General features: G+C 46.9%; 1 protein-coding gene across 1 annotated transcript; it reads left to right on the top strand.

The window, feature by feature from the left end:
• Positions 1 to 734: 734 nt before the first annotated feature.
• Positions 735 to 15,007, top strand: slc46a1 (solute carrier family 46 member 1). Its single transcript, XM_055657742.1, has 5 exons — positions 735 to 1,040; positions 5,703 to 6,540; positions 7,684 to 7,767; positions 11,082 to 11,238; positions 13,419 to 15,007. The coding sequence occupies exons 1-5, from the start codon at positions 762 to 764 to the stop codon at positions 13,522 to 13,524; spliced, it is 1,464 nt and encodes a 487-aa protein (XP_055513717.1). The 5' UTR covers positions 735 to 761; the 3' UTR covers positions 13,525 to 15,007.
• Positions 15,008 to 15,936: the final 929 nt, after the last annotated feature.

Genomic DNA, 15,936 nt, shown 5'->3' with positions numbered 1-15,936 from the left:
TCCGCTATGGGATCTTTGGTCTGGAGACGGAAGCCGGTTACGGAAATGGGGCTGAAGATTACCCATGACTCTGCCCATGACCGTACTACATCTTTTTCGTCGAGTGGACTATCTTGCTCACTATAGGATCTTTGGTCCTTGCTTTCTCCCTCCTTCCCTTCCCCTTCTTCCCCTCCCCTCCCCTTCTCAGCTCTCCCAGAGAGTTTCCGCCTCTTCCTTTCTTCTTCCCTCCCCCACCTCCACATCAGTCTGAAGCAAATCTGAAGAAGGGTCTCGCCCCGAAATGTCACCTATTCCTTCCCTCCATAGATGCTGCCCCACCCGCTGAGTTTCTCCAGCATTTTTGTCTACCAACATTCTCAGTTATTTTAGGTTATTAAAGGGTGGAAAATGGCATAAAGGCAGAAATTAGCATGGAATGGGGCACGGGGCAGGAATTAGCATTGGGGAGGGGCATAGGGTGCAAATTAGTATGAGGAGGGGCATAGGTTGCAAATGAGAAAGAGGAGGTTCATCGGTTGCAAATCAACAAAGGGAGGGGCATTCAAATGAGCACGCGGACGGGCGTATATTTCAAATCAGCGAGGGCAGGGACATAGCATTCAAATTAGCATGGGGAGGAGCATATCATTCAAATGAGCAAGGGAAGCGGAATATCATTCAAATGAGCATAGCATTCAAATTAACATGGGGTGGGGCATATGGTGCAAATTAACGGCGAGTGTGAGTGACAGCGGCCGCGCCCCGTGCCCCGCACCAACATGGCCGCCGCCGCTGCAGCCGCCGAAGCCGAATCCGAAGCCGAGGGTCCGCTGTCTGTGGCCTCTGGCCGGGCCCCTGACGTTGGGCTGTGGGGCCGCTGCCGCTGCCGCTGCCTGACGGTGGAGCCGGTGCTGATCATGGCCATGATGGCTCTGGCGCTGCAGGGCCCGCTCACCACGCAGTACATCTTCCAGAGAGTCAGCGCCGAGCTCGGCTTCAGCGGCAACCGGAGCCGAGGCTGCAACAGGTCGCAGGGGTCCGAGGCCGAGCTGGAGCGGGTGAGGCCGCCGCCGGGCACTGAGCGAGTAATCGCCGTGGTCGGGCAGCAGTAACCGATTACTCAGGATAATCCAAAATCAATAATCGATTATAAAAACAATCCATCATCATTGTCCTATTCCAAAAACAAAAACCATCAGTAAAAGATCACAAAAATAATCTATTATCAGTAACCGATTATTCGGGATAATCGATGATCAATAACTGATTACAAACCTATTTGATCGTCAGGAACTGACTACACAGATGAAACCACAGTAATCAATCATTCAGGATAATCAACAGGATAACCGATTACACGGCATAAGCGATCATCAATAACCGATTACAAAAGAAATCGATCACCAGTAACCGATTACCCAGCATAAGCGATCTTCAGTAACCGTTTGCACAGGATAATCGATCATCAGTAATCAAATACAAAACCAATCAAATATCAATAACCGACGACACAGGGTGATCACAGTAACCTATCATTCAGGATAAAAAATCATGATAACTGATTACACGGCAAAATCGATCATCAGTAATTGACTGCAAAGCTAAATCGATCATGAATAACATTACGCAGGATAATCACTAACCACTCATTCTGCGAACTGCGAGGATGCTATGAGGCTGTAGGGTAACTTGGATAGGTTGGGCAAGTGGTGAGATTATCCACTTTGGTGGCAAGAACAAGAAGGCAGATTGTTATCTGAATGGTGTCAGATTAGGAAAAGGGGAGATGCAACGAGACCTGGGTCCTTGTTCATCAGTCACAGAAAGTAAGCATGCATGAACAGGTAATGAAGAAAGCTAATGACATGTTGGTCTGCATAGCGAGAGGATTTGAGTATAGGAGCAAGGAGTACTGCAGTTGTGTATAGGGCCCTGGTGAGACCACATCTGGAGTATTGTGTGCAGTTTTGCTCTCCTAATTTGAGGAAGGACATTCTTGCTATTGGGGGAGTGCAGCGTAAATTCACCAGATTAATTCCAGAGATGGCAGGACTGACATATGATGAAAGAATGTTTCGACTGGGCTTATATTCACATTGCTCAAATGAGAGGGGATCTTATAGAAACATATAACATTCTTAAGGGATTGGACAGGCTAGATACAGGAAAAAAAATCCCAATGTTGGGGGAATCCAGAACCAGGGATCACAGTTCGAGAATAAGGGGTAGGCCATTTAGGACTGAAATGTGGAAAAACGTTTTGAATCTGTTGTGAATCTGTTGAATTCCCTGCCACAGAATGCATTGGAGGCCAATTCACTGGATGTATTCAAGAGAGAGTTAGATACAGTTCTTGGGGCTAACGGAATCGAGGGATTATGGGGAAAAGGCAGGAACGGGGTACTGATTTTGCATGATCAGCCATGATCATATTGAATGGCAGTGCTGGCTCAAAGGGCCGAATGGCCTACTCCACCTTTTTTTTTAATGTTTCTATTCAGGATAATCAATTATGGTAACCAATCACTCAGGATAATTGATTATCAGTAATCAATTACTCGGGATAATTGAGATCAGGAATCAATTACTTGGGGTAATCACACATCACTAACAGATTTCTCAGCAAAATAGAGCTTCAGTACCAACTGATTACTCAGGATATCTGATCATCAGTAACTGATCACAGAGGATAAACTGTCCAAAACACAATAATTCATCAATAGAAATATATTACTTAGACATCAGTTGGACATCATTAATCAATTACTAATAACCAATTTATCAGAATATTCAATTATTCTGGGCAATCAATCACCATCAATTGATTACTCAGGGTTATTGGTCATCAGTAAATGAAGATGCAAGATAATCAATCAGTTATGGATTTTGCAGAATAATGAATCACCAGTAACCAATTGCTTAAAATAATCCATCTGCAAAGATTAATCAAATAATAGAAAACAATTACATGGGGTAATCCTTCATCAATAACAGATTTCATAGAATAATTGATCATCAGAGGAGATACAGATGCTAAAATCTGGAGGACAGAAACAAACTGCTGGGGAACACAGCCAGTCGAGCAGCGTCTGTGGAGGCAAAGGGGTGGTCGATGAAGCAGGATCTTGACCCAAAAAGTCAAACATCCCTTTGCCTCCACAGATGCTGCTTGGCTCGCTGAGTTCCTTCAGCAATTCGATTTTGGTAATCAATCATCGGACTGCACAGGGTAGTTAATTATTAACAAACACATTCCATTACGAGTAACTAATTCTACAGGATAGACACAAAATGCTTGAGTAACTCAGCGGGTCAGGCAACATCTCTGGAGAGAAGGAATGGATGACGTTTTGGGTCGAGACCCTTCTTCAGACTGATGAGAATGATACAGGATGATTGATTATGAGTAGTTAATTATAGGATAATCATTAATAACTGATTACAAAGAATAATTATCTACACAAGGTGATTGATAACCAACAAGTTAACCAATAAAATCTCTGTCACCACTCAAAATAAACAATGCAGAAGTAATCAATAAATCACTACATCAGCAGGTTATTAATGTAATTAGAAAACAAAATGATTCAGTATAAAATAATAAAACACAATCAAGGTGAAATAATCCATACGTATTTGAAAACAAGTACAGTACTATCAACACAGTAAATAACAAGCGAATAAACACAAGATACTGAATATCTGCAGTATCTATGAATAACAGACTCAAATTTAGCCAAATAAATAACAACTCTCTCTTTATAAAGTGCTTGTAAAACAATAAAACGCTCCATGTTGCACTCCAGAGTGTTTCCAAACGGAACTGTGGTCACGTTTATTGGGGACTGACCCGTCTGTGACTAATTAATTGCATGAAAAGAATAGGCCAATGCTTAATTAGGTTTGGTTAAGCAACCTGGTCAGCACGGACGAGTTGGGCCAAATGGCTTGTTTCCCTGCTGCATGGCTCTAAGACACTGGTAAGTCAGAGTTTTGGGAAAGATGTAGGAAGCTGCATTGATTGCCAGCAGGTTAGCGCTTTTGGGCTTGTAAACATTTCTGATAAAGATCTAGATGCAGGAGTCAAGAAAAAGAACATGCAGGTATAACGAGCATGGAGGTAGACAGGTCTTTATTAAAAGGGGGTTGTAGCATAAAAGCAAGGATGTTTGTAGAGAATGTACTTCTGCTTAGCGAGGTAATTCCTCTGGATGGAAGATGACTTGTCTTACCTGGTTCTGTGGGTTCTGAGCTAACTGATGATGGGAACACAGAAGGGGCGGCACAGTGACACAAAGGTAGAGTTGCTGCCTTACAGTGCCACAGACCCGGGTTTGATCCTGATTGCGGGTGCTGTTTGCATGGATTTTGTATGTTTTCCCTGTGATAGTGTGGGTTTTCTATGGATGCTCTGGTTTTCTTCCACACTCCAAAGATGTACAGATTTGTAGGTTAATTGGCTTCTGGGAATTGTAAACTATCCCTAGTTTGTTGGATAAACAGAAAATAGGTGCAGGAGTAGGCTATTCGGCCTATTCCTTTAGCCCCTATGCTAAATCTAACTCTCTCTTGAAAGTGGATAGTGCATGGGGTGATCGCTGGTCGGCTTGGATTCGGTGGGCTGAAGGGCCTGTTTCCATCCAGTATCTCTGAAGGCTAAAGGAGGGAGTGGACAGGTGGGTAGTTTGTGAGATGGTTTGTTCCTTTGGCTGCTGGCGCAGCCTCTCAAGTTCTCAATACCATAACAAATTCTGGGCGGTTACTGTCCAGAGGTTCCCAAGAACCAGCGGGGATGTTGCTTTTCCTTTGTAGAACTGTTGAACTGTATAGCGGAGGAACAGGCCCTTCGGCCCACAATGTTCATGCCGAATATGATGCCATGTTCTCCTCTGCCTGCACATGATCCATATCCCCTGCATATCCACAAACCTATTTAAAAGCCTCTTAAATGCCACTAACATATCTGCCTCCATCACCACCCCTGGCAGAATGTTCCAGGCACCTGTAATAACTTGCCCCACACATCTCCTTTAAACTTTGCTGCTGTCACTGTGAACATATCCATCCTAACCTATTAAGGACATTGGACTTGGTCTGTGGAACTGATGCGCTACAATGTTGAGAACAATATTCTGCACTCTGTATCTTTCCCTTTGCTCTACCTATTGTGCTTGAGTTTGGCTTGATTGTATTCATGTATGGTATTATATGATTTGATTGGATAGCTTTTCACAGTACTTTAGTACACGTGACAATAATAAACAAGACTCTTGTCATTTCCACCCTTGAAGAAAGACTGACTATCCCATCTATGCCTCTCACAATTTTATATAGTTCTATCAGGTTTCTCCTCAGCCTCCAACACTCCAGGGAAAATAATCTAAGTTTGTTCAACCTTTCCTTATATCTAACACCCACTAATCCAAGCAGCATTCTGGTAAAGCTCTTCTGCACCCTCTCCAAAGCTGCCACATCCTTCCTGTAATGGGGCGACCAGTACTGTACACAATATTCCAAATGTGACCAAACCAAAGTCTTCATGGAGACTTTGTCACATCCTTGATCGTTCCCACTGTCTGCCTGGTAACCTCTCCCCCGTCTCCGAGCTCGGATTGTGCAGGCCTTTGATGGAGCGGATTAGCATGACAGTCGGGCTTGGCCAAGGCCAGAGATCCACCAGAAGGAGTGTCCTGAATGATCTTTTGTGATTTCCCTGGCAGGCTGTGGAGACGATGACTTCGCACTGGAACCTGTACATAAACGTGGGAGGCTTTGCAGTGGGGATTTTCTCAGTGACTCTACTTGGGCCGTGGAGTGACCATGTGGGACGCAGGCCGATCCTGATCATTCCTGCCGTGGGCTTGGCGCTGCAGTCGGCAATCTACCTCATTGTCATGTACTGGCAGCTGTCCGTGGCTTACCTGCTGCTCGGCCGCCTGCTGAGTGCACTGCTGGGCGACTTCAACATCATCCTGGCCGGCTGCTTCTCCTACATCGCCGACGTCAGCGACAGACAGTCGCGCACCGTGCGTGTGGCCGTGCTGGAGTCGTGCCTGGGCATTGCCGGCATGCTGGGCAGCGTGATCGGCGGGCAGTGGAGCAAGAGTCAGGGTTACACCAACCCCTTCTGGCTGGTGTTGGCGCTGAACCTGGCCACGGCCGCCTACGCCTACACCTTTGTCTGCGAGTCGGTGAGCACGAAGCGGGCAGCCAGGCTGTTCACAAGCGAACACTACAAATCGCTCTACCGCCTGTACTCGGAGGGCAGGCTCAGCCTTTGTCTCTACGCCCTCTGCTTCTTCATCGTGGTGACCGTGCACTTTGGAACCAAGGACATTCTGGTCCTTTTCGAGCTGAGCTCCCCCTTGTGCTGGGGGTCCGATTGGATTGGGTACGGATTGGCACTGGAGCACCTGACCTACCTGAGCAGTTTACTGGGCCTGAAGCTGATGCAGCCGTGCATTAGTGACAGCGGCATTGCAGAGATTGGTCTGTTGTCCAACATCGCCGGCTTGGCGGTGTTCTCCGTGGCTGCCACCAGCTCCCTCATGTTCACAGGTAGGGCCTGCGTCATAGTCACAGGCACATTCACCCACACCCCTCGCACAACACAACACGGTGGCGTAGCGGTAGAGGCAGCTTTACAGCGCCAGAGACCTGGGTTTAATCCTGACTATGGGTGATGTCTGTACAGAGTTTGTACGTTTTCCCCGTGATTAGGTGGTTTTATCCGGGTGCTCCGGTTTCCTCCCACAACTCAAATATGTACAGGTTTGTAGTTTAATTGGCTTTGGTAAAGACTGTAAATTGTCTCTAGTTTGTAGGATAGTGCTAGTGTATGGGGTGATTGCTGGTCGGCGCGGACTCAGTGGCCTGAAGGGCCTGTTTCCGCGCTGTATCTCTAAAAGGCACCCTCGCCAATGCCCCCTGGCTGCATCATGGGAACTTTATCCAACACAATATACCATCTTCAGCTGTCTTCCCCACACCACAATCAGTCTGAAGAAAGGGCCCAACTGATTCTGCTCCTATGTTTAATGGTCTTATAGACGTGAATCGTCATTAATTCATTCCCTCCACATGCTGCCTGACCCACTGAGTTCCTCCAGCTCTGTGCTTTTCTCAAGATTCCATCATCTGCAATTCCTTGTGTCTCCATTCTACTGTGATACTGCAAAGTATCCTTGAATGATGGCTACTTTGGAAAAAGTTCTCAGACGGGATTCTGTGGGAGTCTCTCTCACTGCAGACCAAATGTTTGGGCAAAAAGGACCAGGTTTCATGCAGAAAATGCTGGAGACACTTATGAATCATCTACATTGAGCAAGTATGTTAGAGACATTTAGCTGAACGATGTATTCATTTAATAATATTCTGGATTGATTGAACTGTTCATGCCTAGAGACAATCTGCAACAGATTGCAGCACTAGTGCAGCACCATAGATTATTGGGATTCTTCAGCTTCCAGGTGCATTGGAGTCTCATGGGGTCCTGTGCTCTCATTCTAGCTCTTTGTTGTACGATGATATAGTTTTAGAAAAGTAATCTGTGATCTTAGCGTTACTCTCGTACAATGCTAAAAGTTTCAGAAGGTGATATCCAGCACGATGTTACTCTGGTTGTGTGCTCTAGCATAGGCAACAATGCTGCTTCACAATGGTGCCACATTGCATTAACTAGCTCTCCTTGCTCTTTCCCAGGATACGGGCTGCGGGTTCTTGGTATGACCACCACTCCAGTGCTCAGAGCCAAGATGTCAAAGCTAGTGGAGGTGACAGATCAAGGTACGTTCAAGTGGATCCAGTCCAAAAATCTGCAGATGCCACAAGCCCAAAGTAAAAACAAACTGTGCTGCAAAGTCTCAGCAGGTTAAGCAGCATCTGGGCACATTCTCTTTCTGCAGATGCTGCCTGACCTTGTGGTGTTTCCAAGAATGTTTCATTTTAAGTGGAGCACTGACCATACATTACAAGTGACTACATGCTTTTTACTGAAGTGTTTCAGGAAGTCCAGAGGTTTGTGAAAACTGCCACTGAAATGTCGGCCTGAAATGAGGAAGTTAGGGAAGTGCTTGTTGTAAACACTGTGAAGCAGGAGATGAAGCCTCCAGTTTGTTTGCATGTGGCAAGGGCTCACAAACTGCAATGAGAACACTGGTTCTGGTGACTTTGAGCAAGGGATCAATGTTAGCCAGGACACAAGAGAGAACATCCTTGATCTCAGAATAATAATCGGAAGGATTTTTTATGTCCTACGAAGAAACAGATCGTCATTATGTCATTTATAAATCTCACCCAAAGAGCCATATCTCTGAAAGTGTAGCACTCCCACAATACCACTCCTCACCACCCCTTCCACAGTACGATGCTCCCTCACCGCCCCTCCCTCAGCGGGCGCTCCCTCTCTGTCTCTCCCACAGCACGACGCTCCCTCAGAATGCCCCACTGACAACATAGTGTTCCCTCAGTACCGCAGACCCATTGTACATTCCTGGAAGTCTCAGCCTGATATGTGGAGAAGCATGAAGAGACTTGAGATGACTGAAGAACGAGCATGTGATCCACTGACTCGCACCCCACATCTTAAGCAGATGGATGATGAGGGAGGGGGTGTTGTTTTGCTCCTCCTCCCACCCGCTATGGTGCCCTCAGCATATTCTGATCAGGATTCAATTGTTCAATGATACAAGGAAGATGAACGATTGCTGCGTAAGTTGTTCTTAGATCAAAGGTGAACTCTGGATCGGAGGATAATGACAGGGGTTGCGAGATGTAATTATTATTATCTTGTTGTGGTTCGTGAATCTCCCGATTGTCAGTAATCACAGTGCTGCTGTTATCCTTGGCTGTAAAGCACTAGAAACATAAAATATAATAAACACCTGAGGAGCAAAGGTGAGTTATTTTACAGCCCTGACCTTGTACTGACTGATAGGGAGCTGATAAAGCGTGAGTGTGTTGAAAGTGGGGGCCGCAGGGGGCCGCTCTCTGAGCACCACGGGGATTGGGCGGGTAAGGGGAACTGGGGCATCTTGGTCAGCATGGACGAGTTGGGCCAAAGGGCCTATTGTCACACCCGGAGAAGCTGTGGTTCTTCAGAAACAAACACCTCTGACTAGCTAAACCTTAGTCAGAGTTGGTAGCTCATCGCTGGCTCATAGGTTCATGTCATAGGAGCAGAATTAGGCCATTCGGCCCATCAGGTCTACTCCGCCATTCAATCATGGCTGATCTATCTTTCCCACTCAACCTCATTCTCCTGCCTTCTCCCCATAACCCCCAACACCCTTACTAATCAAGCATCTGTCAATCTGCTCCTAGAAAAACACCCAATGACTTGGCCTTCACAGCCGTCTGTGGCAATGAATTACACAGAGTCTTCACTCTCTGACTAAAGACTCTGGCTCAATAGCAGAACCACAGCTCCACTGTGAAAAGGCAGACTCTGCATTTTTGTCGTGCCTTTCACAAGCTGAGGTTTCCCTGGAGGTGCTGCATCCATGATAGTAACATCAGAGCCATTGTAAGGACACAGGCATGGAAAGGCTGTGAGGTGACTTGGCTGTATCGAAGCTTGGGGACAGTGCTGAGATCAAGACTGGTGATTGCTTAGGACAACGTCACTTAAATTCAGTGCAGCACGATGACGCAGCTGGTCAATCCGTTGCCTTCCATTGCCAGAGACCCGGGTTTGATCCTGCTCTCCGAGTGCCATCTGTGTGGAGTTTTCACGTTCTCCCTGTGAGCGCGTGGGTTTCCTCAGGATGCTCTGGTTCCCCTCACATCCCAGAGACGCGCAGGGTGTTAGGTTAATTGGCTTCTGTGAATCACTCCCAGCGTGTGGGTGAGGGATAGAATCTTGGGGGAGTTGATGGGAATGTGATGAGGATAAGAGATGGGATTAAAAGGGATCAGTGTATATGGTTGATCAATGGCCAGTGTGGACTCGTTGGGCCGAAGGGCCTGTTTCCTTGCTGTTTCTCTCTATGACTCCATACCCACATTACTATTCCAATGCTCACAGATTTAGTGTCCTTTTAATGTTGAATATTGAAATGGCCATTCAGTCCTTATAGCTCCTGCTTCATGCTGTCAGAACATAGCTAATCTATATCCTACATTAATTTCCTCATCGTCATTTTGTAAACCTTAAAATCCAACTAATCTACCCATTCACTTGGGTAACGGCCCCGGAACTCCCCACCTCACAGCGCGCTGTCACCACACCTTAGGGAAGACAGCGGGTCAAGAAAGCAGCTCACCACCATAAGGGGCAATGAGGGGTGGGCAATAAATGCTGGCTCAGCCCGCAAAGCCCACGCCCCTCGAATAAATTTTTAAAAATCAACCCCAAAATTTGAGATAAAGGAGTAGAATTTCCTCTGTTCTTATGGGGATAAATAAACACAAAATGCAAGAACATGGCTTTAAATAAGAGAGAGACACATCCCATGGGAACATACTTCCATTTATAATGTGAGATTCGAGAAGAAAAGGAGATTTGCATCAGAGTAAACCAGAACGCGGATGATTTTCAGGGAAAGCAAAGCCTCCGTCATGCATTCTACTGATGTGGATATGGAGGGGATGTTTCCACAAGTGGGAGAGTCTAAGACTAGAGGTCATAGCCTCAGAATTAAAGGACATTCTTTTAGGGAAGAGATGAGGAGACATAGGGTGGTGAATCTGTGGAATTATTTGCCACAGAAGGTGGTGGAGATCAAATCAGTGGATATTGTTAAGGCAGTGATAGATAGATTCTTGATTAGTACAGGTGTCGGAGGTTATAGGGAGAAGGCAGGAGAATGGGGTTCGGAGTGAGAGATAGATCAGCCATGATTGAATGGTGGAGTAGACTTGATGGGCCGAATGGCCTAATTCTACTATTCCTTATGACCTAATGACCTGCCCATTCAGTGAAAGTGCTACAGATGTCCACACCTCATTCTCAACACACTGGCTCCAATAATATACACAGAGTCCCAGAGCCAGACCAACACATGCACCCTCAGTAGGTTTCATGTGCATTGACTGGACTCATGGATGTATCACTGAATCAGATGCTGTGTTTGTGATGGCTCTTGTTTCTCTCTCTCTAGGAGCACTGTTTGCCTCGGTGGCGTGTGTGGAAAGCGCCTGCTCACTGGCATCAACAGTGGTCTTCAGCTCCTTGTACCCCGCAACACTCTACTTCATGAAAGGATTTTCCTTTCTCTTTGGTGTGACGTTACTTCTCATTCCAACAGGGATTATTGGGTAAGGAAACATCAGTATTTGGTGGGTTATTGGGTGAACAAGATTCTTCATTCAGGGCGGCACGGTGGCACAGCAGTAGAGTTGCTGCCCTACAGCACCAGAGACCCAGGTTTGATACTGACTACAGGTGCTGTCTGTACGGAGTTTGGATGTCCTCCCCGTGACCTGCGTGGGTTTTCTCCAGGATCTCCGGTTTCCTCCCACACTCCATAGACGTACAGGGTTGTGGACTAATTGGCTTGGTGCAATTGTAAATTGTCTCTAGTGTGTGTAGGATAGTGTTAGTGTGCAGGGATCGCTGGTCGGTGCGGACTCGGTGGGCAGAAGGGCCTGTTTCCACGCTGTATCTCTAAACTAAACTAAACAAAATTGGGTAATTGAATAAATAAACCTTTATTGGATATTAGGTGAACAATATATTTCAGTGGGAAATTGGTTGAATAATTCTTCATAGGGTTATCAAGTGAGCAAGATTCTTCATTGTGTAAATGTGTAAATAATTCTTTATTAGTTTACAGGGTAAAAATTCTTCATTGGGTTATTGAGTAAACAGAGTTCTTAATTGGGTAATTGGGTGAAAACGATTATTTGTTGAGTTACTGGGTGAACTTGGATTGTTTTCTCTGCAATGCTAGAGGTTGAGAGGAGACCTGACAGAGGTGTATGAAATTATGTGGATAGAGTAGACAGTCAGACCCTTTTCCCCAGGGTTGAAATGTCAAGGACTAGAGGGCATTGTTTAACATGAACGGTTTCAAGTTGTGCAGGGAATTTTAGTATTACACAGAGAGTGCCTAAAACACAGTGCCAGCAGAGGTGGTGGAGGAAAATAGGATAGGGGCACTTAAGAGGCTTTTAGATTGGCACATGGCTATTCTGGGGAATGGAGAGATGTAGATCATGTACAGGCAGAGGATGTTCGTGTAACTTGGCCTAATGGTTGGCACAGACAATATGGGCCGAAGGGCCTGTTTCTGTGCTGTACTGTGTTCTAAATAGAGATTGGGCAAACTGGATTATCTCTGCTTCAGGGCATCCCTAGGCTGCTGTGTGTATCCCAGCAGGTCATAGAGTCATAGAGTGATACACTGGAAACAGCCCCTCCAGCCCAACTTGCCCACACCGGCCAACATGCCCCAGCTACACTAGTCTCACTTGCCCATGTATGGTCCATATCCCTCTAAACCTGTCTTATCCATGCACCTGTCTAACTGTTTCTTAAATGTTGGGATAGTCCCTGCCTCAACCACCTCCTCTGGCAGCTCTTTCCATACACCCACCACCCTTTGTGTGAAAAAGCTACCCCTCAGATTCCTATTAAATCTTTTCCCCTTCACCTTAAACCTATGTCCTCTGGTCCTCGATTCACCCACTCTGGGCAAGTGACTCTGTGTGTCTCCACGATCTATTCCTCTCATCATCGCTGTGAACCCACTGTCTATTGCAACATGTCCTCTCTCAGTGCACCTTGCTGGGAGGGGCAGGGTGTCCAGGAAGTATCTTATCAGTGACTGTGTTGGGAATCGTCCATCAGCACTTTATTGCCTGTCATGAGACCAGAGATGTTGCTTCGTTATCAAGAGATGAGCAGTCCCAGAATAGAACAGTGCTGTCAGCAGACAGGAATAGCCTAGGCGGAGGCAATGTACACCTGAGCAACTTCCTGGGAATGACCTGCAGCAGCCACCGTACCCCTGTACAGCTCCAGCACCTGTTGGTATCGCTGGGAGCACAGTCTCACGGGATAATGGAGTCCGTGTGAATGAGCCCTGCCTGAGAATGGAGGGGAGAGAATGGCGGGAGGATGGGCTAAGGGTGGGAGAGTCGGTAGGGGGAGTAGGTGGAGGAGGTGGAGGGAGATGAAGAAGGAGACGCTGTGACTGTGACAGACAGATATAGAGAGAGAGAGATAGAGAGAGAAAGAGCAGTTCAAAGTAACCCAGTTACAAAGAAGAAAAGTTAGACAGAGTGAAGTTCCTGCTACTCCGTCCCATACACACTCCCAGGGTAAGACAGAATGAAGCTCCCTCAACATTGTCCCATCGCTCATCCCTGGGGTCAGACGCAGAGTGAAGCTCCCTCTCTTCTCTCCAGGACTGGGCAACATGGGGTAGATTATTTTTGTCACAACCTTTGTTTGGTCTGATCTTACATCTTTAATCCATTTGTTTAATCCCTAGGATCCTGGAGTGCAGAGGGCCAGAGTTACCGTACCGTCGATTTGAAGAGTCCCCCCAAGAGGCCCCCATCAGCACTGACCTTGCCACCTCCATCCAGAATGAGTGAACCCACTGGACATTTCCAATTTTAGTGTTTGTTTTAGAGATACAGCCTGGAAACAGGACCTTTGGGCAACAGAGTCCGCACACAAGGTCTATCCTACATACTAGGGACAATTTACCAAAGCCAATTAACATGCAGACCTGCACGTCTTTGGAATGTGAGACGAAACTGGAGCACCCAGAGAAAACCCATGTGGTCGGAGGGAGAACGTACAAACTCCATACAGACAGCACCCGAGGTCAGAATCGAGCCCGGGTCTCTGACGCTGTAAGGCAGCAGCTGTACCCCTGCACCACTGTACCGCCCTTGTTACTGTCGATCGGGTGCGGTCCATGTGATGTGGCAGAGCTAGCAGTACACGTGGTACTCCAGAGAATTATACAACACTGCGGGAAACCATTCAGCCCATTTCTTCCATGCTAGCCCTGACAGTTATCCCATTGTCTCCGTGCACTAAACTTTCCCATAATTGTTTACACTTTTCTATTCTTGAAACATCAATGTGGTTTGCCTTTGGTAGTTATAGGTAAAACTGCTTCCCTGGCCCTTTACAAGCAGATCACTGCTCATTGCAGAAAAGATTTTACAGTTGCTCCCTGCCCTTGGTCTCTTCCTGATCATACTCTGTGACTCAAGTTAACATCCCTTGTTGCAGTTTTTAGTTTAGAGGTGCAGCATGAAAACTGACCCTTTGGCCCGACAAGTCCACGCCGACCATCAATCACCCGTTCACACCAGATCTATGCTATTGCACTTTCCACAAGGGGTAATTTACAGAGGCCAATTAACCTACAAACCCGTGCATCTTTGGGATGTGGGAGGAAATCCACGCTGGTGGAGCTGTTGCCTTACAGCACCAGAGACCCTGGTTTGATCCTGAGCTCAGGTGCTGTCTGTGTGGAGTTTGCACATTCTCCATGACCATGTGGGTTTCCTCCGGATTCTCCGGTTTCCTCCCACATCCCAAAGGCCTCTCTCTGTAAATCACCCCTAGTGTGTAGGCAGTGGATGCGAAAGTGCGATAACGGAGAACTAGTGTGAACAGATGGTCGGCGGGGACTCAGGGCCTGTTCCCATGCTATATCTTTCAATCAATCAATCACAGGAAGAACATGCAAACTCCTCACACACAGCTCGCGAGGTCAGGATGGAACCCAGGTCTCTGGTGTTGTGAAGCAGAGGCTCCTTCAGTCCTATCCTCTGGTCATTTCTGGTCCCGCAGTAATTATGTTTTTATATCTTCACTCTTCACCAGTTATTTCCCAGTGCGTTTTCCATACCAGATCCCGCACAGTCCGTGATGGCCATTGATGGGCCTTTCTTCCTAAATTGAGCGCCAGGCTCCTCCAGAAGCCTAAAAATCTATCGTGCTACGAATGGTTTCAGTTAAATTTCAGAATTGCCAAAATAATTAAGGATCATAATGTTTTAAATTTTGTATTTGATTATAGTTTTAATGCAAGTCAGTAACAACAATGCAAGAATATTTGTTGTGTGTGTTTTCCTGTCGGGCATAGGGAAGTAGAGGGTGGCGTGGCTTCGACAGCAATGGTACAAATCAACGGTGGCTCAGCTCTGCAGACGGGCGGCCGAGGGGACTGGAGAACGGGCCTGGTCCCAACCACGGCAGGGCCCAGGGTGGGAGACTCCTGCCTGCCTCTTTGTCCCGTTGAGACAGTGCAGAGGTGTGAGGGGTTCAGCCACTTCACCCACACCTTCGGTTGGGCAGGCTGCGGGTTTAACTCCCTCTTCAGAAACATGAGTGAAATCTACGATGATCAACGCACGGTGCCGGATTATCATAAGGCCGGTGGAGAGGGGGCACCGTGCAGTCCGCGGATGGAACCGAGAGAGTGCTGCACTCACTGTCTGAGGAGCAGTGCCGGGAGTGTGCCGCACAGTCAACATGCACTACTGACCAAAGATCCTCTGCTATAAGATCTTTGCTACTGACGTAGCGCCGTGCTGTTAGAGAGGCCTTTCCCACAGCGCGGCGCTCCCTCACCGCCCTTCCCACAGCGCGGCGCTCCCTCACCGCCCTTCCCACAGCGCTGCGCTCCCTCTCACCATTTTAAAAAAATGTGCTATTTTTATTCACGTTTTTCCAAATTAGGTATGGGGATAGGCTGGGTGCTTTTTCCTTTGGAGTGTGAGAAGGTAAGGGGTGACCCTATTGAAGTGTACTAGATCACGAGATGAGCGCTCATGATATTTTTTTCCCCAAGATAGAGAATTCTAAACCTAGACGCCTTACGTGTAACATGAGATGGAGCAACTTAAGAGGGAATTTAGGGGAAAAAGTTCAATTCAGAGGCAAGTCTGTATCTGGAACAAGCTACCAGAGAAAGCGTGGAAGCAGAAACAATTACCACTTTGATTTGGACAGATATGTGGATAGGAAGGGTTTCGAGGGAT

This window comes from Leucoraja erinacea, chromosome 28 (genome assembly GCF_028641065.1).
Source record: "Leucoraja erinacea ecotype New England chromosome 28, Leri_hhj_1, whole genome shotgun sequence".
Taxonomy (NCBI): domain Eukaryota; kingdom Metazoa; phylum Chordata; class Chondrichthyes; order Rajiformes; family Rajidae; genus Leucoraja; species Leucoraja erinaceus.
The sequence above is the reverse complement of the archived record's forward strand: the minus strand, read 5'-3'. Positions and strand labels throughout refer to the sequence as shown.

Coding starts and splice junctions, on each gene's coding strand:
- slc46a1 (XM_055657742.1), top strand. CDS start 762: ATGGCCGCCGCCGCTGCAGCCGCCGAAGCCGAATCCGAAGCCGAGGGT. Junction 1,041..5,702: donor CCGAGGCCGAGCTGGAGCGG/GTGAGGCCGCCG, acceptor TTTCCCTGGCAG/GCTGTGGAGACGATGACTTC. Junction 6,541..7,683: donor CAGCTCCCTCATGTTCACAG/GTAGGGCCTGCG, acceptor GCTCTTTCCCAG/GATACGGGCTGCGGGTTCTT.